Source organism: Microtus ochrogaster, unplaced genomic scaffold, assembly GCF_000317375.1.
Source record: "Microtus ochrogaster isolate Prairie Vole_2 unplaced genomic scaffold, MicOch1.0 UNK61, whole genome shotgun sequence".
NCBI classification, from domain to species: Eukaryota; Metazoa; Chordata; class Mammalia; order Rodentia; family Cricetidae; genus Microtus; species Microtus ochrogaster.
This window is the reverse complement of record NW_004949159.1, coordinates 818,494-841,906: the sequence shown is the minus strand read 5'-3', so window position 1 is coordinate 841,906 and position 23,413 is coordinate 818,494. Positions and strand designations below refer to the sequence as shown.

At 36.8% G+C, this 23,413-nt stretch overlaps 1 protein-coding gene across 1 annotated transcript in view; it reads right to left on the bottom strand.

The window, feature by feature from the left end:
• Positions 1–23,413, bottom strand: part of LOC101993692 (probable ATP-dependent RNA helicase DDX60) — an 81,273-nt gene that overhangs the window by 35,224 nt on the left and 22,636 nt on the right. Inside the window, exons 8-15 of the mRNA XM_005369808.1 lie at positions 20,646–20,787; positions 19,596–19,751; positions 15,232–15,337; positions 14,695–14,810; positions 12,906–13,066; positions 7,455–7,707; positions 4,443–4,609; positions 3,809–3,967 (exon numbers count right to left, since the gene is read on the bottom strand). Of these exons, the coding sequence (XP_005369865.1) occupies positions 3,809–3,967; positions 4,443–4,609; positions 7,455–7,707; positions 12,906–13,066; positions 14,695–14,810; positions 15,232–15,337; positions 19,596–19,751; positions 20,646–20,787 (1,260 nt within the window). The remainder of the gene's footprint in view (positions 1–3,808; positions 3,968–4,442; positions 4,610–7,454; positions 7,708–12,905; positions 13,067–14,694; positions 14,811–15,231; positions 15,338–19,595; positions 19,752–20,645; positions 20,788–23,413) is intronic.

The following is a 23,413-nucleotide window of genomic DNA, read 5'->3' as shown; positions in this document are numbered from 1 at the left end:
TATAAAACATACATGGTAAAAAGACCATAATCAAGTGTGTGTATTGACAGAAATGTGATCAAAGTATAAAACATACATGGAAAAAAGACCATAATGACACATTTTTTGTGCAATGAGTATATGATAATATTTTTGAAAATCACTCAAAAATAGTGTCATTAAAAGGTCATATTACTAGAAAGGTTGTTTTTAATAGTTAGGAGTACAGTCTTTGAAAAATACAGTTGTTGGAACCAGCCAACCCACAGTTTTATAGCACTAAGCAAATGGTTGAAGTGCAGAAAGAGCAAAGATTCTTCACTTTGTTGCCTACTCTTGATGGGAAACTATTTGGAAACATCAACTTTGCATCTTACGATTCTCTTCATCAAGATGATGAGTAGTCAAAAGAATGGAAAACCTTTGGCAAGTACAGAAGACAGAAAGTACTCTCAAATGACAACCTGCCCACTCCATGAATCAAGTCCACACAGACAAACTTCAGAATGAAAGAGGCATAAAAGAATTAGAAGGTTTGTGAACAGTAAGAGTAAATTTGATTGCCCTATAGTCTACACTGAAATAAGTAATTGGTCACCTGCTCATAGAAAATCAGCATTTTGTAAAGGAACCTTAATATTAACATAAGAAAAGGCCCATGCTGCAGTTTGCATGTGGTATTAAGTTTCCATGGAATCCTGGAATCCTGTCCCCATGTTCAAGATATTTGGAGTAATTGAAAACTTTAAGAACTGAAGTGTATCTAGAAGTCCATAGGTCACTATGAGTAATAACCTTGGGACATAAAAGATTTGTTATACAAGGCCTCAGCCAAACTGTCTTTCTCTGATTCTTGCTTTCATTGTTATGCTCTTGCACACAAGCTACCCCACCACAATGTACTGCCATTCTGTTGTAAAATTGCCACTGGAAGCTAGGCCAATGGGGCCATCCAATCTCTGGTGTTAAAACTGGAAATGGAAGGCAAATAAGCATCTTTATATTTAAGCTAGGCTGCCTTGGGTTTTTCATTACATTAATTAGATGTGGTTTACAAAATCTGAACTGAATGGGACAACTATTCAGACTGAACCTATAAAATTATATTTGCATAAGTAAATAATGCTCAACTTATCAAATGTGTATGTGTATGTGTGTGCATGCATCATGTGTGCTGTGGAACGATGATCTTGTGTCCTGTAAAGATTTATCAGTTGTATTGCTTTAATAAAATGCTGATTGGCCAGTAGCCAGGCAGGAAGTATAGACAGGGCAACCAGAACAGGAGCATTCTGGGAAGAGAAAAGGCTGAGTCCACAGTTGTCATCCAGACACACAGGAAGCAAAATGAGAATAGCTTGCTGACAAAAGGCACCAAGCCATGTGGCTAACACAAACAAGAATTATGAGCTAATATTAGTTATAAGAATTAATAAGAAATCTGAGCTAACATGCCAAGGAGTTTATGATTAATATCAACTTCTGTGTGTTTCTGTGGGACTGAATGACTTTGGGAACAGGCAGGACAGAAACCCCTGTCAACAAAATGGTGCCAATGTGGCAAATAAATCCATTTAAAACCTAAGAGATTTTGGAAGGAATCTAGACACAAAAAAAGAGCAGCATTAAGCATAGCTTCTTGGTAACAGCATTTTCTCATGTGGGCTCTGTTTGCTATAGGCAAGTGTGTCTCACTTAAGAGAGGCTTCCTGATTCAGCTTTAGCTGAAAATACCTTGCATTCTTTTTAAGAGGCTCTACTCCAAAGCACTTAAATGGTGTTCATGAATAGCATGCTTTTTGGTGGTGGCAGGTACCTTGTAACTCCATAGAGTTGTGGCAATAAACATGGCTCCCGTCAGTACCTTTGCCATAGAGCTAGACTCTCAGAAACCTAAGGAATGTGGTGGATCCAGTCAGCAAAGCCATGGCTTTAATTTTAGCCATATTGCTTAGCAAATTAAAGACTCATGTGGTCAGAAAAAGAGAGATAGTTTTAGATGAACAAAACCTCTGAATGGAGCACAGTGTGTTTAAAAATTATGTAGGCTTGGGAGAAAAAAAGAATGAAGACCTTTAAAAACAAACAAACAAAAAAAAAAGGAATAGAGTAGTTGGGTATGGTAGTGTACACCATTATTCCCAGTACTTGAGAGGCAAAGGCAGGCAGATTTCTATGAGTTCAAGGACAGCTTGCTCTACAGAGTGAGTTCCAGGACAGCCAAAAATACACAGAGAACCTGTTCTCAAAAAACCAAAAATTAAAAATCAAAACAAAGGAAATAGTGATTAAAATAAAGCCACATAAAGCTGGAAAATACACAGAGATTTTGGATACTGTATATTGTTGTGTTGTCTTTGAATTGTTTGCCTTCTGAAGGTGGAGTAGCTGCTGATAAAAAAACATTTGATTATAAATACTATTGGATTAATCCAACATACATATTTTGAAAATGCCTTAAATTCAAAATTTAAGTCAAAAGATATGTTACTTTGGAGAAGAGGTTTTGCTTTGTTTCCAGAGGAAATGAGAGGCTGTGGATTCAGTCGAGGCAAAGAAAAATCATGTTCGATCAAGGAAGATCCCCTGAGAAATCTCTGATAAGAGAAGATGGCCCAGATGTCTGAGTTCATCATCCATAACAGTCTTAAGACTGCTAGCTGAGATAGTCAAACCTCACTGAATATTCCAGTCAAGACTTGACCACAATTCAAAATTTTCTTTAGGTCCCTGTGAGATTATCAGCAACCCCAATCAGCAGGAAGTAGCCTGGAAAACTATGCCAAAATTCTCCCCTCCCCCCCCAAAAGGATTTTGAATGTTTTTCTTTGTTTAGAATGTTGGTTACAAGCTGTTATAGATAGTGGTCAGGAAGAAAGCTAAACAAAGGAGATTAGATTAAGAGTTCTTGTTTTGAAAAGGGGGAGGGGCAAGTGCTGTGGGACAATGATCTTTTACCCTGTAAAGATTTATCAGTTGTATTGCTTTAATAAAATGCTGATTGGCCAATAGTCAGGCAAAAACTATAGGCAGGGCAACCAGATCAAGAAAATTCTGAGAAGAGGAAACGCTGAGTCTACAGTCATTATCCAGACACAGAGGAAGCAAGATGAGATTGCCTCACTGTTAAACGGTACCATGCTAACACAGACAAGAACTATGGGCTAATATAAGTTATAAGAATTAATGAGAAGCCTGAGCTAATAGTTCAACCTATTCATGATTAATGTAGACCTTTGTGTGTTTCTTTGGGACTGAATAACTGTGGGACTGGGAGGAACAGAAACCTCTGTCAACAAGAATATATAGTTCAATGTGTACAGAAGTGATTACTTCCAAATTTTGTAGCCATCAATATTTAACTTATATGTGTTTACAAAAATATATCTAGAATAGCAGTCTGTACAGTCTATAAATACATAAGCAATTTTCTCTCTGTTTAAACTACACAAATTTCTTCATGAGCATTTATATTATTTACATACAAAATTCTATTGTCAGAGAGAAAAGCTAAAGCCTGGTCCAGAGTGATAATAACTATATAGCTACTAAACTTTGAATCTATGCATGTGAATTCATCTAATACCTTGCCAAGGAAATGGCCTATATAGTAAATGAAAAAAAAATAGTCCAAATGAGACATTTTAAATAACAATTATTTTACGTAAAACAGATTTAAGTGAAATAACTCAATATTATGAAGTCCACAACAAATACAAATATTAACAAACACACAGAAAGAGAAAGCTGTAATGATAAGAAATTCCATGGTACATGATTACAAATACATGATTCCAAAATGTAATAATTATTTTATTCATATTTTTACCTGCCATTCATCAGGAATAAAATCTTGAACCCTGGGGTCTGGATCTTTTCTTTCTTCTCGTATCAAATGGTGACCCATATATTGTAGTTGGAAGCGAACTGGTCCAATTCCAATTGAATGTATATTCTTCTTTGTCATTTTTATGTCATCTGCTGCATTCTGTATTGTTTGAAAAGATGATTTTAAAAGCTATTTAAGTTTTACCATCATTTAAATAATTGAAATGTTTATGGACTTCTATATGACAGTAATTTTAATCACCTTTTAAAAATCATTAAATACAATACAACTTTTCTGAAATACAAGTAAATCAGTAAATGTCAAGATTTTCAAATGTTTACTCTAAGATTTGTAGCTACATCCTGACATATTTATGTCAACACTATTATATATTTGAGCTGTTTTATGAAATTATCAGAATAATTAAAAGACTGCAGAAATAATTTGAAATTAGTGTGATTCTCAAGTTGTTTAAAAAATTTCTAGTGCTTGAACAATTCAACTTTGGCAGGTGGATTAAATAAGATGATATTTTCTAATAAAAGTAAACATAAAAGGGATGACTGTATTTGAAGGATGCTTTTTGTATAGCAAATAATTACTGAGTTAAAATAAAGCTATCACAATATGTTACCTGAGTTGGATACAAAGAATTTGCTAGCTCATCAAATCCTAAATACATTAGACATCTGGCTATGAGTTTCTGATCTGCTTCTTGCAGAAGTTCAGAGTGTTTGTCCAACAAGGAATGGATTCTCTTCATCATATTGACAGCTATGCTTAAATCCTTCGTGGTTTCACCTTGGTACAAAATATAAATTATAAAATTGTTATAAAAGCCATCAAAATAGCAAATGCTTATTAACAATGATCAATTATCTAGCCTATCATTCTTCATTACTGTTTCTGAAACTCACTATCTTACTCACCATTAATGAATGTTTGAGAATAGAAAGGAGTAGATAAAAATCATACATTTCACAATTAATATATTATTAAAATTGAAGTTTGTAAAATTTTGTGGTAAATTATATTTTCTTTGTCTCTTATGGCAATGTCTCCTCTGCTAAAAGAAAATATCTGCATGATTTTAAATACAAAATTATAATCTTAGTAACATTCATTTAGCTCTGTGGTCCACAGAGAAATACTGGATATAAACCCTGAATCCATTCGCTCAGTGGAATCCATCTCTTCCAGCTATCATATTCAGACTCTTCCCTAGCATCATCCACACTGTTTATTATCTCCTGTGCTAACATCTGCATGCTCACATCTGTTTTGGTTCTGCCTTTCTTTTAGTTGCTGCATACTCTCACCTATTAAACAAGTACTAGCTATCCCAAATTGAAAGCTATTAAACAAGAGAATACCAAGTAAATGAAACAAAGGTCTTTCCCCTCAGGAACATTCAGTTCACTCTCACAGTATATGATATGTGATGGGCCCACACAGAACATTAGAAACTAGAAATTATGTGAGTCTGATTGCTGAGGAAGAACTTATGGAAAGATATTTCAGGAACTGGATGTGGAGGATAAGTAAAGTCTGGCTGTTGGAAAAGAAAGGACATGGACTATTGTAGCACTTTCTCCTCTTAATTTCTCTGTTCACCATTTAGTTCCAAAGATTCCTTATTTATGTCTCTGTGGTCCTGGCAAGCCTACATAACCTAGGAAAAAGTATGAGTTTCCTGGCCCACTTAGTGGTTAAATTCTGTGACTAATTTCTGACTAAGAATATCTGTGTATAAGATTTTGGTGGCCAGAAGAGTACATGAAAAGAGAGAAAGAGAGCTGAAGAGATGTCTCAGTGGTAAGAGCAGTCACCAATCTTACAGAGTTGGATTCCCAGCAACATCAGAAGCCTCATAGCTACCTGGAACTCCAATTTCAGGGAATCTGATGCCTTCCTCTGAGTCTGTGGACACCCCCCCCCACACACACACAACACATGCACACACACACATACACACACCACATGCACACACACATACACTGAAAACAAATAAAAATAATAAATCGGAGAACACTTCAGTATGCAGAGAGTAAGATAGAGATATGTAAATGATTTATAAAAGCTCACAATTCTGGGCATGGGCACAAGGACATTGAACTTCTGACCTTTCCTAGAAGTACATTGTTCCTTAAGAGACTATCTGCCCTTCTACCACTAACCATGAGTACTGCTCAAATTCTTAATGCTGGACAGAAGAACCTAGAAATCCCAGATAGCAGATAGCCTCTACTATCAGTCTGCAGAGCCTACAAACAATCTCTTCATGAAATAAAGCACTATATTCATTAAGCTACTCTAAATTCTGATCAATATCTATAGTATCCAGCGCAGATCCTGGTTCAGTGGCTTGGTTTGAAAGAAAGATAAACACTTGCTAAGGCACATAGTACACCTCTAACCAGTTTACACATCTCTACCTATTTAGTCCTACTTTATCCTTATCATCCTCGTTCTTTGTTCTCTTTCTTTGTTTATCCTATGTCCTTCCATAGAAATGTAAAGAAGAGTACATGAAATTGCCTCTGCGACTTTGGAAGAAGTCTGTATGGTAGGGATGATAAGTGTTGACGTCTGTTTGGTTGGTGTTGATTGTAAATTTTACAGGATCCAGAATCACCTGAAGGATGAACCTCTGAACATGCTTATAAGTGATTATATTTATTAGGCTAATGGGATGCAAGACAACCTGTTAACTGGAAGTAGAACCAAGTGCTTTGCAGGAATTTAGGGCTAAATGAAAGAGATACTGAGCTAACCATGCTTTCATTCATCCATCACTCTCTGCCTTCCTATTGTGAATATGATGTGTCCAGCTGCTTCAAACTCCTGCTACTTTGATATGCCCTCCCCAACAATGAATTACACCTTTGAGCTATTAGACAAAACAAACCCTTTATTCATTAAATTGCTTTTATCAAAGTATTTTATCACAATAACTAAGGGTAAATGAAGTTAACAGGCAAAATAAACACCAACATATCCTGAAAGATAATGTTTATACTTTGGAACTCAAGAGCTGGCCTGAGTCTGAAAAAGCATGGGATAAAACCGGACTTGCTGAACATAGCGGACAATGAGGACTACTGAGAACTCAAGAACAATGGCAATGGGTTTTTGATCCTACTGCACGTGCTGGCTTTGGGGGGGCCTGGGCGGTTTGGATGCTCAACTTACTAAACCTGGATGGAGGTGGGCGGTCCTTGGACTTCCCACAGGTCAGGGAGCCCTGATGGCTCTACGGGCTGATGGGGGAGAGGGACTTGATCGGGGGGCGGGGAAGAGGCGGAAATCCTCAATAAATAAATAAATTAAAAAAAATAAAATAAAAAAAAAGAGTGAATGATGCATTCTTTTTCTGTGTCTCACTGCTATTGGTTCTGCTAACAATGCTCTCTTCCTGGTCAGCAGTTAGTTAAAAGCTAACTCCAATTGTTCTTATGAATGTGCTTTGTCTTAGTTGTTGGTCACCTCCCTGAGATGTCATTGCTCATTGATAAAAACAGAGGAAAGAACCCTTTATGAGTCTTACTATACAAATTCTAGTTAGCAGGTGACAAGGCACCATCATCACACCTCTTTGGACTCTCTAGCTTATCAAGGTAAGCCAACCAAATTACCCCACACGTGCCTTCAGTTCGGCAATGATCCTTCCATGCTGTCAAGCAAGCTGTTAACCCAACTTTTTCAGCCTGAACTTTTACTGAGTTACTTTTACATGATTTCAAAAACTCTTCCAGCTTCTTCAGTCCAGAACTTAAATTCCTTTTCATCTCCTTCTCGATAGAAGATGACAGGGTATTCCATTTTTGCTCTTCTCTTTGTTCTTCCTTGGCAATTAACCTTTTCTTATTCTCTCTAGCAATTTTGTCAGCCTTGGTCTCCTGCCCAAATGGAAAGAAACACAATTTGTGATAGACAGAACTATTCCAAATTGACATTTCTTGAGTGAAATGTTATTTTACATATGCACTGATGATTTTGACCATCATTCCATACTTGAATAGTCATAAAATTATTTTTTAAATTAAGACTCTGATGATTGAAAACATAATAATTCAACTCAGTGACTATAAAGACTTGTAGATAATTTCCTAAATTTTAATGTAGTATTAAATATAAAAGGGCAAATGTAATTAAAATCAAAGAGACATTACAAAGATACTTTAATGTCTGCATGCAGTGATGCCTGTTATTCTCTCTGGGGCTACTTTTCTCTTACCTTTCCTACCAAGTCAACTTTTACGTATGTGTCATGATGTTTGAATCATGAAGCCTTCTCTGAATCTCATGCTTAATGATAATGTCTCATTCCTCTGGCAAGTACCTATCCAACTACTCATCAAAGTTTACTCTGTCTGGACCTACAAGGACCATTTTTCCTCCCTAGACTGATATCATTGAGATAAATTTGTATTGAAGTTTCCTGGATTCCCTAAGCCAAAGACATTTAGTCCATAATGTTTAATGAGTAAATAAGAAAAGAGGGCTGAAAGCAGGAGTGGATAGTGATCATTATATAAACAAATGATTTGTCTTACCTAAAGACATGTTTTAAAATGATTTAAATATAATATGGACCTACTCTTATTGTGGTTTTACATGATCAAATTAAAGGGTCAATGACATGGTTCAGCAGGTAAAGGTGCTTGCCTTAGAAGTCTGATGCTCAAGTTCAGTCCCCAGAACCCATGCAAAGGAAAAGACACCACAAAGTTTTCTTCTAACCTCAATACACTATTAGCTGCCCCCCACTGGCCTCCACATAAATACTATGACACCGCCATTAACCTCCATGTACACATCATGGCATACCCCTTGTATTTACCTTCCCATACACACCATGGCACTATGTCGGATTCCCCTTTGTATGCTGTGAATATGTTTTATTAACATTGGTTAATAAAGAAGTTGCTTTGGCCTATGGCAGGGCAGAAGAGAGCTAGGTAAGAAAGCAAAACTGAATGCAGAGAGAAAGAAGTAAGAGTCAGGTAGATGCCATGTAGTTGCTGAAGGAGAAAGATGCCAGAACCTTACCTGTAAACCATGAGGCTTATGACTTGTTACTTGGCAGCAATGCTGGGTACCATTATGTAAATGGAGACTGCAAATTTATTTGCCAGCCATCCAGAACCAAATAATCACACAGAAACTATATTAATCACCACACTCTTAGACCAATGACTCAGGTATATTCTTAGCTAGCTCTTATATCTTAAGTTAACCATTACTATTCATCTGTGTATCATCACAAGGCTATAGCTTACCGGTAAGCTTCTGGTATGTTTCTCCTTCATCAGCTACATGGCATCTCCCTGTCTAGGCCTTCTTTCCTCCTCTACCTCTGCTTAAATGTTCTACTTTGCTATATTATGTTCTGCCATAGGCCAAAGTAGCTTCTTTATTAAGCAATGGTAATAAGATACATTCATAGCATACAGAGGAGAATCCCATATTATTGAGACCCACCACATATACATATCATACAAACACAGAGAAATAATAAATATTTTTTAAAAGACAAATTACAGAATTTATGTTAGCAAAAGAATTATAATAAAAACTTCCCATTTTTAAGGTTAGTGGATAATATCTAAAAATTAGCTTATTAAAAAGGTCACATTTTCAAACTACTTAATTCCAATCCATAACATTTTAGATTTCCTATCATTTAAGCTTTCAAGTAGATATCCCCTATCAGTCCATTGCCATAGTTTTTCTAATCAGGACAATGGGTGGTGCGGGAGAATTGTCTGTATTCTGTTAATCATGTTCTAAAAAAACACTGATTGGCCAGGCAGGAAGTATAGGCGGGTCAACCAGACAGGAAGTAGAGGTGGGGCGATGAGAACAGGAGAATTCTGGGAAGGAGGAAGCTCTTCCCACAGTCCTGCCCAGACCATGGAAGAAGCAAGATGTAATCTGACTGGCTGACAAAGGTACCCAGCCATGTGACTAACATAGTTAAGGATAATGGGGTAATATGCATTATAAGAGCAAATACAAAGCCTGACCTAATGGGCCAATCAGTTTTATAACTTATTGAGATCTCTGTGTTATTTTTTGGGGGGCTTCCCGGCTGTGAGGTACCCGGGTGGGACACAAATTCTAACAAGCCAGCCCTTCATGTTACAAATGGGGACATGAGTCAATTTCACTGCTTCCTTTATCTCAAATGTGAGGACTTATTTATTACACTGCTGATCATAGAGTACATTTATAAGAACTAACGGTGTTGAATTTCTTTGATGAGTCAGTTAATTTTGGGGATTGGGAATGGTGAAGCTTATACTTCTTTTTAGTCTACTTGTGCTGTATGGTGAGAAATTTTGCCAGTTTGTTATTTTATAACAGAGGAAAACAGTCAGAAAAATGAAGAGGAGGAGCAGAAGGAGGAGGGGAAGAGGAGGAGGAAGAAAGAGTATCTTCTTTCTTCATCTTATTCTCCTCTTCCTTCTACTCCTCTTTATATTCCTAAATGAACAGGAAAGACTTTACCAATTTGAGTATGAAATTGAAAATATCGTGACCCCTAAGAAAGAGGCAGTGATGGCAAGTGGGAGCTATGAGGCTTTCTTTTGATGAGTCAGGAAAAACATGAGCAAGTCACCATTCCTCAGTGGGCCTGTGAAGTAGGTCAAGGAGAGAGAATTCATACAGCATGAACTCATGAACTAAGCATCAAGCACTCTGAGATGACTTATGCTCTTTTAACCATTCTGAGAGAGCTATTTGTTAATCACCCAACTGGTAGCTTGAAACTTAAACTCCCCAGATTGTTAACTAGTTGGGTAACTATATATATATATATATATATATATATATATATATATGTGTGTGTGTGTGTGTGTGTGTGTGTGTGTGTTTATCATGCTAAACTTCCCAAACATAAGTATCCAGAAATGAGAGCTTAAAAATATTTAAGGGTGGGGTGGGAGGGGGGTAAGGGGAGATGGGGAGAAAAAAGGGAGAAGGGTAGGATGGGGAGAACTTGGGGCAACGGGATGATTGGGATACAGGAAGGTTGGATAGGGGAGCACGGAAGCACATATCTTAATTAAGGGAGCCATCTTAGGGTTGGGAAGAGACTTGGACCTAGAGGGGCTTCCAGGTGCCTAAGGCGAGGTCCCCAGTTAGTTCCTGGGGCAGCTGAGGATAGGGAACCTGAAATGATCCTATCCTATAGCCATACTGATGAATATTTTGCATATCACCATAGAACCTTCATCTGGCGATGGATGGAGATAGAGACAGAGACCCACACTGGAACACTGGACTGAGCTCCCAAAGTACCAATGAGGAACAGAAGGAGGGAGAAGATGAACAACGAAGTCAGGACCAAGAGGGGTGCACCCACCCACGGAGACAGTGGGGCTGATCTATTGGGAGCTCACCAAGGCCAGCTGGATTGTGACTGGAAAAGCAGGGGATAAACCCGGACTCTCTGAATATGGTGGACAATGAGGGTTGCTGAGAAGCCAAGGACAATGGCACGGGGTTTTGATCCTACTTCTTGTTCTGGTTTTGTGGGGGCCTAGCCAGTTTGGATGTTCACCTTCCTAGACCAGGATGGAGGGGGGAGGACTTTGGACTTTCCACAGGGCAGGGAACCCTGACTGCTCTTCAGACTCGAGAGGGAGAGGGAGAGGAGTGGGGGGAGGGTGGGAGGAGTGGGAGGCTGGGAGGAGGCGGAAATTTTTTTTTCTCAATAAAAAAAAAATCTTTAAAAAAAATATTTTGTGTTTTGTGGGATCTTCATTGACTTTACTTCCGATGACCTTGACATGCTAACTCTTTTGACAAGCCAACCTGTCATTATTCCTATCTTTTTTGTCTGCTAAGTTGTTTCTCTCTACAAAATATTAAACAATTGAAAATCAGAGAGATTCCATGACATGATATAAGTGCCTTCTTTAGATCCTTATGTCTGGAGCCTAGTAAATGCTAAGCTATCACCAAATGTTTGAAGTATAATCTTCACCTTCATCAAATTAGTAATTTCAGTATTAAAATATAATGTATACTTTCAGGATAATATTATCAGAAATACTAACATATAATTCTCACATCTAGAAGTTAATTGAGCTTCCCTCTCCTGTATTTTATGCTTATTTTGGCCTTTGGGTAGAAATTGGTAGAAAATAACAATACCAGTAGGATAAATAGTAAAATTAAGGGGAAGTAATCTATGTACAAAGAGGAAATGAACAGCTTTAACTTTGTTCCTTAAAAAATGATGAATGCAGTGGAATGGGAAGAGGAGAGGAAGTGTAAATTTTTGAATGGAAAAATAAATAAATAAGTAAATAAATAAATGAAATAAATTCTTTGATGCATTAAAAATGATAAATGCATGAATTATTTACATACTTTGAGGAAAATGCAGAAAATCTGTATAAGTCAAAAAAAGAAACCCATGTGTTTCATGTTTATTTTTTCAGAATTTGTGAAAAACATTCTAATTTTTACTACCTGATAAACTACATTTAAATATTATTGCAAAATTTTATGCTAAACCTTTATCCTATTAATGGTTTTTTAAATAAGTATATCTGGTTACATAGAAAGGATCATTTGTAATAATTTATTTGGCATGTTAGACTCTCTTAGCAGATATAATAAAACATATGATTATTCTTTGTTTGTTACTTTTTTGTGCTGTAATATAATGTTGTGACTAAGACAATTCATAAAAGAAAGTATTTATCTGAGCTTATGATTCTAGAGGGTAAAAAACACCATGATGGCTGAGTAGAGGCATGACACCTGGAGCAAAAGCTGAAAGTTTGCATCTTAAACTGTAAGCAAGAATGGCAAAGCTTTAAACTCTCAAAACTGGCCTTCAGTGACACACTTGCTCCAATAAGGCCAACCTTCTGAGCCTCCCCGAACAATGCCACCAACTGGCGAGCCACACATTCAAATACCTGAGACTATGGGGACATCTCATTTAAACTACTGCATCCAAATAAACCAGAAAGGCATCTCATGGAAAGAAGCCATCAATAGGATGAACAAATACTAATTTGATAAATAATATCAGGAAGAGCTTGTTATGATAATGGAATCTACAGAAACTTACATGTGCTTTTATGCTTCTGGACTTATTGCTATCCTTCTTCACCTTAGGACCTTGAGTTGTGATGGTCTTGGAAGAGACCGTTTCTAATGATTTCCCATAAAGTCGTTGAAAAACATGATACTTCTGCAAACTTCTAAGATAACGGGGGTCTCTTGAAAATTCTGAAAAATAAAATGCTTAAATGTAAAATTATTCTGATATCTTAGCAACATGTCTTCACACCATTCCATATACAAGTACATTTTTTTTTTAGTATAGAACACCAATTTTATCTGACTAGTTTGGTCAAATAAAGTATCATAAATTGAGCTATCTCACTCATTGAATAACTTTAAGCATACCTACAAATGTCGCAATTTTTCAAATATGTATTGTGCTTGTGGAATTAAGCATATCGTTGAATGAATGCAAGTCAAGGGTTATATCACTGGTTAACAACTCCCACCAGCTCAACACTTTTAAATTTTTACAGCCTACTTTCAAAGGCAAATACCAAGAATATTATTTATATTTATTTATTCAATGTGTTCTCTGATAATGGATGTAATGCACTCTTATTATTTGCACTCGTTAACTTCAGTTAGGACTGTGGGTTTGTCCACTGGCTTCTACAGCTATCAATGGAGCCTTGTGAGCACACCTTTCGGTATACAACTGAAGGTAATAGTGACCCTTCTCAAGGATCCATCAGTATTAGCAGTAAGGAATAGGGATCCATGAGTAACCTTCCAGGTGTCTTGGGGAAGGTGTTGTTTTGTTTTGGAGACAAACTCTAACCATTAACTGTTATGTGCCCTGTGAATGAATTTCAGTAGAAAAATCAAAAAGAAAAACATCTAAAATATCTGGTTCCTTGAATTACTGGATAGGAAAAAACAAGACCCTCATTTTGGATCCCAGCCATAGAACTGTGAGCTTAATTGCTAATAGACTTAATATTAGACTTCAAAGAACATCCATATTTCTTAAGCTAAAAGCTGTCTTTCCTTACCAATGTGCCAAGCTCATGAGACAAAGATTACACATGCACTCCTCTGCCTAAGGTGCTTACAACCTCCATATAAATAACCACCAGGAAACAGAAGGAAAATTCTTTATTAACATCCTTCCTGTTGCCTATCCGATGTTCTATTGACTGATCTTCACCTGTAATGATATTTGGCTCTTATTTTTTTTTTAATAAATAAAGCTTGCCTGAAAATCAGAGTTCAGAGCTAAGCCACTAGAAACCAGACACTGTTGTCACACACCTTTAATCTCAGGACTCAGGGGACAGATCTGTTAGTTCAAGTACACCCTGAACTACATGAATTTGATCCAGTCAAAAAGAGAAAAAGAGCTCACACAAAGGTCATCCCAGCATTTGGGATCACATGCCTTTAATCCCAGCATTAGTGAGCTGGAGGCAGGAGTGATATGGCTGGGTGGAGAGAGGAATATAAGGCAGGAGGAGACAGGAGCCCAGTGTAGTCTGAAGCAGTCTGAGTAGCAGTGCAGTTGGAGGCAGTTAGTCTGAAGCAGTCTGTGCATGGAGACTGAGGAGAGGGATTGCTCCTCTGGACTGAGCATTGGTAGAGGTAAGAACACTCTAGTTGCTGGTCGCTTTGCTTTTCTGATCTTTAGCATCAAACCCTACATCTGACTTTGGGTTTTTATTATTAATACCAATTAGAATTTATATTGTATTCACCTAAAACCTTTGATTTGTTTTCATAATGTGCTTTTCATTTTGAAAAAAAGGGCAGAGTGAAGTAGATTTAAATTTATTGAACAGAATCAGCAAGCTCACCAGTAAATTTGGCATTTTTCTTGTCATAATCATCACTGAGGGGTCTCTGGGAATCCCAGTGCACAAGCTCATTAAATTCCTTATGCTTAATCCAGGATGTAACAATGGGATCATCGCTGGGAGACAAAGGAAATATATTTCAAATTTCAGGTCTTCAAACAAACACATTTTATGACTTTGAAAACCATAGTCCTTACTCCTCCTCCTGGAATACAACATGTGTGGTAGAATTCAAAGAGCATTTTATTAGAAACTTCAGAAGCCAAGAACACTTCAAGTGTCCAACATTCTCAAGCATTTATTGTCTATTAATCTAACAATAGTGGTAGAGTGATTTGTTCCCCACTTAAAATTATACAAATGTCAGTAAAGATGGACAATGGGCAACATGCTGCAAATATATATTGCATGTAATTTACTACCTTAAAAGTGTCCTATTTCTGGGGATTATTCAGAAAAGGCTTTCTCAAAGAATATTTAATAAATAACTATTATTCATTATGAACATGTATCTATTAAAATATATGGAAGCCTTACTTCTTTAGGAAAGGCAAGTCTTTCAAAATGTCTCCAGTAAATTCATCAACCAAACTAGATGACATTGGAATAAAACCCAAGTTTTTTATCTTCTCCTGAGAACTTTCTGTAAACAAAAAAAATATGATAAAGTTAAATATAAACTTTTCAGAAGGTAAGGCAATACTTTTTCCCATATTTCACATTTAAAAGTATTTTATACTCACTTCATTTACATGTTAATTCCAATCCTGTTCATAAAGTTATTTCCCACATTAAGTCATTTGAAATGTAGTAAACGAATGGTTTAGCGCCAGGTTCCACACGAACGTGCGTTCGACGTGACGGGCGAGAGGGCGGCCCCCTTTCCGGCCGCACCCTGACTCCCGGGACGAATGGCTCTCCGCACCGGACCCTGGTCCCGACTGGGGGACCCGCCCGTGGCTACACCGCACCCTGGCGAGGGGGCGACAGCGACCCACCCTGACGGACCGCCGGCGGGGACGGACGGGGACCCGGCTATCCGGTGCCGACCTAGGCTTCCGCGGTGCTGCCCTATCGTACCGCCTGGGCGGGATGCTGACTTAGAGGCGTTATTATAAATAAATAATAACTAAGCAAATAGTTATATAGATTAAATAAGCAGGTGGTTAGGTGGCTAAAGAGATGAATTGATAGGTACATGACTAGAAAGATACATTATTATGATGACAAATTACTGATAGATGATAGAAAGATAAATAATAAATGATACATAATTCCTTTGGTACTTGTGTTCAAATATTTAATCTTTTCATTTTTGTCTAATAAGTGATAGAAATTCTACAGATAACAATATGAGAGATCGCATACATAAAGTCAAAAATGAAATAAAAATGGAATAACCAAAGGTGATGAGATTGGTATTATTATACTCACTTTGAGCTTCTTTTTGGTTTATGTACAAGTTTATGCAATAAATAAATTAAAATTGATGGATAGATGATAAGTAGGCAGATAAATTATAGATGATATATAGGTAAATAAATAGACAGACAGACAGACAGACAGACAGATAGATAGATAGATATGCAGAGTGTTAGTTGGGCCTGGTGTTGCATATTTTTGATGTCATCACTTAGAAGGTGGAGGCAGAAGGATCAGGAACTCAAGTTCATCTCCAGCTACCTATTGAGTTCAAGACTAGTCCACACTACATAGAACCTTATCTCAAGAAACCCACAGCATGAAAATATATGTATACACAAAGTAAACTATGATACAGTGGGGAAAATTGACATACCCACTATATTAAATGTTATCTGTGTTTCCTTGGAGATTTTGTGAGGTGTTTTATGTTAAAATTACCTAAAATCTTTATCTCTTTCCTGATCACTAATGTATATAATGAAATATATAATATGAATATATATAATATGAGTAGTGTTATCCTTCATAGAGTACATTACCCTAATCAAGTACATCAAATATAGACTTATCATCTTCCATAAGTGTAAATTTGTACCATTTGACCTACATTTCCCTATCTTCAACATTGTTCCCTTGGTAACTACCTATTTACTTTGTTCCACTTCTATTTATTTCTTTAGGCAGTGCATGTAAATGACATCACATGGCATTTTTTTCTGTGTCTAGCTTATGTCATTTCTCACAATTGTATCTTTAACCTGTTCTGTTTTCTTGTGCAGGAAACTGAGCCCGTGCATGGCCTCACACATGCTAGGACACACTGCCTGTTAGGGATGTCTCCAACTTTAAGTTTGACTCTTTTTTTATTTATTTGGGGTGCCCAAAATCCCCCATTATCAGTATCCAATCAACTTTTAAATCCACTCAGTATTTTAATTTCTACAAGTTTGGTTATGACAATGAGTATTGTTTTAGGGTTTTTAGTATTTTTCTCATTTCTAATTTTACATTTAATCTCTCTTAAATGTTGCCAAATTATTTTCAGAAAGTATATAATAATTGTGATATTAAAAAACAGAAGCTATCAGTTCTAAAGAAGTCCACAGCTAATTGTGTTCTTAGTTATTCCTTAGCTCTTTCATAAATTCTATCAGTCTCCATCATTGACACATAATCCTATAAAAAAAAATTTTTTTATTTTTAGAGACAGGGTTTCTCCATAGCTTTTTGGTTCCTGTCCTGGAACTAGCTCTTGTAGTCCAGGCTGGCCTTGAACTCACAGAGATCCGCCTGCCTCTGCCTCCCGAGTGCTGGGATTAAAGGCATGCGCCACCACTGCCAGGCTCCTATAAAAAATTTTTGTGATTTGTTCCTCATAATAATTTGCCAGATCACTTCAGTTACTTTCATTTACTGGATTAGAGTGGCCGTGGGGCCTCACAGTTTAAATTCCAATTTGCAAGAGTTGCTACAGGCTGCAAAATTATACAGTAATTCCTCAGTCACTTTTTCACAAACTTTTTATCAGAGCCAAAGGCCTTGGTAAATGTTAAACCAAGATTCAAAGAAATGTTGGCAGTATTGCTCTGTGATTAAAGTGGCTGTCTTTTGCTGTAGATTTTCACTTTAACTGACTCCCCTTCTGCTACATATTTGGAAATTAATTCTCACAGTTCTGAACTGTTTTTTATGCCTTTGGGATAGATGAGAAAACCATTTCCAACTGTCAGGCCTTCATTCCTCTCTTTTGGATAAACACAGATATCTGCCTTCCTGCAGTTATATTTTTTCAGCAGGAATTTGGTCAGTTTTTAGGGTCAAGGAAAAAGCACTCCATTTAAGATATTCATAGATATCCAAGCACATAGAATACTACTTGCCCAAGCTGCTGCTCTGGTTTTACTTCACTTATAAATAAAGAATAAAATGACCCCAAACCAACCTTAGATTAAGAGATTCCTAACTTCTTATGCTCACCTTCACCTCAGTTTACTGATGATTTTAGTTCAGAAATAACCACAACAAGAATGGCTAATAACAGCATACTCTGGAACTGACAATTTAGAGGTCTTGGTCACTTCTTCCTTTCTACTGTTTAAAGCAATAAGTCTAACTCCAGGCCTAGGTCCATAGAAATTACAGTGTCTGGTGAATGTGCTAATCAGATCCAAAGCCATTAGCATCCCACTGACTGTTTACATTGGTTGCCAGGTTACTTGTTATCCTCTAGGCATGCTGTGAGATAAGAAGCAGTGCACTAGTTTATAAGACAATCATGACCTGTTCATATTTTTTCTAAAAAAAAAAAAAAAACATTTAAGTCTTATATAGGACCTAAAACTCTAGCATAGAACACTAAATTTTCCCTCTAGAATCCCCTGATAATTTAATTCCTTTCTTAACTAACTTTTTTCATTAAGGAGTTCACAAATGTGCACTAGCCACTCTGACCTTTGAGCTGACAGCCACGGATTAGTGTATACGTGTAAAAATACTTATCTGAATTTTTATGGGGCAAAAGATTCCAGTCCTTGGACCTGGAGAGCTGAGGAATTGCTGGTTTTAATGGTATATATTACTGGGAACATTTGTAACAGACAGCAAGAAGAATAAAGAAACATGGAAAGACGGGTCCTGTTGTAGGTAGATTTCTTAACCCCCAGACTTTAGCACCCTTGGTTTATTGTGGTGTCTTTGATTGAATCCTGAGAGGGGTTTCTTAAGAGCTGAACTCTTAAGAACCCCATTTAAAGAGTGATTTAGTACGCTGCAGATGCAGTGTGGGTCCTTTATTAGTTATGTTTGCTGAAAGGCAGGACTAGGGGGAGCTAACCTTTGAGGTTTGCTCCTATGGACCTGGGATTTCTGAAGACTCAGTCTATCACCTCCTGGCTCTGGCCTCTTCTCTTGGACCTGTCACCGAAAACACTTTGTACATCTGTAGCATAGTGAATTAAATGCAGTGATTTCTGCAAAGACTTTCTAAGGTGACTGCTGGCTCCTTTTCATTCTTCGGCATCCCATGCCTACTTTTAGCTTTGTTAATATACAACACAGATGCTGTGCATGGTTCCAAGGTAGTCTCTACATTGGCTTAGATGGAGCTAAGTATTCCCACTCACCTTGCAGGCTTCCCCCATCCAATTGTTTAGAGAGGACTCATCATGATGTAATAAAATATTGAAAGTTTTAGTTGGCACGGGTCACACTGGTAGAAGGAGAATTTACTCGCAACTGATTTTGACTTTTTAAGGTGGCAACATTAATTACAAACAACATATAAATTTTCAGTATTAGTCAAAGCACAGCACTCCATGGACATGACAACTATTTGAACACACAATGCTAGACAATGATTTCTACTTGGAGTTTCCAAAAATTCTTTTGTTCCCCTCAAATTAAGTTAGGAATAAGTTATCTTTGGTTGGTGATGGGGTGATTTTGAGAAAATGACATTCAAGTTAGGAATAAATTACCTTTGATTGGTGATGGTATCTTTTTAAGAAAATGACATCTTGTTGTTCTCAAAGGAAATGGTTTTCCCAAGTCAAAGTTTCTGACCAACTTCGACACAGTATCCCAGAGATGTACATACTCCTTCATGATGACATCTCCTACATTCATATCCAGGCCTGGATCACAATTAAAATTACACTGTATTAAGAAACACCAATTCATGCATCGAAGCACACAACTTCATTCACTAAATTTACCGAGGAAAACAGTGGAATTTTCAGTGGGATTACCATTGAATCTAAACAAAAAAGATTACAGCTGTGGACAATTCTGTGACACACCTTAAAACTAATCTTGCTTTTCTGTTTGACAACTTAATGTTAAAAACTAATGTCTTAACTAATGATAACTAGTAGTGGAAGATTTAATTGTTTTGAAGGTAGTAAAAATATTATATCACAAATAACTTTGAAACCAATAACACTAAATAAAATTAAAATAAACGTTAGCAAAAAATCATTGTTTTATAGGTAGCTAATTTATTCCAATTTCTACAATATGACAGGATCAAATTTTAAAATCAAAGACATTTACTATTCACTAAAGTGCTATTCTCTCAAAATGTGTTTTCTTTTTCTTTGACTACAAAAACACAAGAAAAATTGTTCTAACAAAAGAAAATAAATTACACCAAGAAAGTATAGATATTATCTCTTTGAAAAAATTATAATCCCTAAATAACTAATAAAAGCAAAATATTTCTATTCATGAGGACAATTTTATAAATAAACCTTATATACCATGCATGAAAACAAAATGTTATGAAATGTCAAACAAATTAACACACACTTTTAACCAAAATACTTATGGAGCTATATTAAGTAGAAAATATATTGGATTGTTTATATTCCTTCTGGTTTCCACAAATAAAAATATAAACAAAGACTGGGAAAATGGAAAATCATTACTATTTATACAATAGACATTTAAGAAATGGTTTTGAAGCTTGAAATTCCTCATAAGCTTTATCTCTAAAGGAAGGTGAGATGTATTATATAGTAAACTGATACCTTCTGCATTTTCATTTTCATAGTAAAAAGCAATATTCTTCAACAAAGGCTCATCACTAAAATCAGAAAGGTGAAGTAAATCCAAACTCCAAAATTCAATCATGTGCACATTACTTAGGATGAAATACTCGCACCACTGTTTCTGGAAATAAAAAAAAAAGAAGTTATTGACATCTTTCATGTCCACATCAATACATAGAATTATCCCATACGTATCACTAATCCAAATGAAAGGCAAATGACAAGACTGTTTTAATTCTCATAAGCAACTAAACTCACTGAGGCTGAATAAGGACTATCCTTTGTTCCTTAAAAATTGAAGCATTACATAAAATAAAAACTGACTCAAAAATGAATTTAAACTGCACGTAAGCCCAGCACTTGGGAGGCTAAGGGCAGGGGGATGCCTCAAAGATTAAGGCCAATCTGTGTTACACAGTCAGTTTCAGACCAATCTGGGTTACACAGTGAGACTTTGTCTCAAAAATAAAAACAAAAACAAAAACAAAAAACAACCTTTTATCATGAGTTAAAAAAATATCTATTTAATTACTATGGATTGTTTCCTCCCATTGTGATTCAAAATCTCAAAACCTACATATTTCTTCAGCTTTTGAATGTGCTTCTGTTATTTACTTAGGTTTCTTTATTTACTTTGGGTTGTCAATGTTGGGCTGCTAAGGGTACTAGAAAGAAAAACGTTTCCCACCCACCAATACTGATAGGTCTCCACCAACTAAAGGCTGCGCGGTGATGTTCCGTTGTAACACCGACAGAATGTCTGCACAAACAGCACTTACGTCTGGCCACAGTAGACATGAGTCTTCCTCAATAGCACGGTTTATAGAGTTAAAGTGAGAGGCTCCCGAGTGAGCTTTCTTCATTCACTCTGCCTTAGTATTAAAACTTAATGCTTCCCAACATAAACAAGAGAATGAAGCTGCTGTTTTTGATCAGCTAATATTATCAGGTATTTCCTGCTTGGCCATCTTACAACACTGTCAAATACTTAGTTTTTTTTTAATACTGTCTTTTAACCTAAAGCACTTCCTTGTGTGATGGAGGAGAATCATCTCTCTATGTGTTACTTTCATTGGTTAATAAAGAAACTACCCATGCCTTTAATCCCAGCACTTGGGAGGCAGAGGCAGGCAGATCTCTGTGAGTTTGAGGCCAGCCTGGTCTAGAAGAGCTAGTTCCAGGACAGGAACCAAAAGCTACAGAGAAACCCTGTCTCAAAAATCAAAAATAAATAAATAAATAAAATAAAGAAACTACCTTGGCCCTTTGATAGGACAGAAAATTAGGTAGGCAGAGTAAACAGAACAGAATTCCAAGAGGAAAAAGACAATGAGTCAGTCCCCCTGATCCTCTGACCCAAGAGGGATGTAGGCTAGAATCTTTCCCAGTAAGCCACCACCTCGTGGTGCTACACACATTAATAGAAATGGGTTAAACAAGATGTGATAGTTAGCCAGTAAGGGGCTGGAGATAATGGGCCAGGCAGTGTTTAAATAAATACAATTTGTGTGCTGTTATTTCGGGTGTAAAGCTAGCCATGCGGGAGCTGGGAGGGACGAAAAGCAGGCCTGCTCACCTCTTCACTACATTTGTGCCTTAAAAAATTCAAAAAATTCTTCAGTATTAACAGTTGTGCAAAAAAGGTTTCCGTTAAAGTCCATATTACACCTATTTGCATTCACACCAGCTCCCATTTTTGCTCCAGACTTCAGCTTCATAAAGGTGAAAAAAATAATTTAATATATCTAAGAAATAAATTTATAACAAAAGCCAACCATTACTGGTGCCACAATGTTTATTTTAATTGCAACTAAAGGTAGGTTTAATGTATTAACCTGAAATGACCCATATTAAAGTTTTTAGATGAAAATGGGATCCAGAAGTCTTCCTGACTTTGATTAATATCACAGAGACATTTACCCATGAAGGACTAACAAAACACCTAGAGGAATGTCCTCCTATGGGGTTTAGAATAGAGAATTTTTTTTCTCAAGAATCAGTAGAACCTACATAGAACTCGTTCATCATGTCTAGTATTTACTACACCACAGAACTCTAAAAATTCTATTACAGCAGCTATGAATGTTTACCAGTGCAGACATCCAATACGCCCTGATGCTCCTTTGTATGGATATGGGCATGGTGTGGGTATGTGCAGGTGTGCAGAGGCCACAGAATTACTTCAGGAGTCTTTCCCCTGGTAAATCCCACTTTATGTATGTAACATGATCTCTCACTGGCCTGTAACTTGACCAAGTAGGATGGACGGTAAACAAGAAGTTTTCCATCTACCTGTCTTTGGGACCACTGTACCAGATTTGATTTCATACATTGTTCTATATTGGACATCAAAGTCTGCTTTTTGGGCTTCCAAGATTTACCAGCTGAACCACCACGCTTTTGCCCTATTCCTAATCTACTGTTCCAACCCCCGGGTCAATTATGGTGATATAGTAAATGTGATACAAGCACTATCAAGTAAAATTAATATGACTTAATCACCACTTTAGCCACAGTCAAATCAATACACTTCATGAATTTCCTTCACTTCTCTCATCTGGACTTTGAGACAGGGGCATTTATGCAAATGCTATTCCTCATTGAGTAAGAAAGGCACACTCTTCATGCAGCTGTGCTGCCTCCAGGTAGACTTAAGTCACTCCTCAGAATGCTACAGTAGAAGTATACTCAGAGTATACTGCATACATATTAAGGTGCAACTAGTCATTAAATATGATAGCATCCAA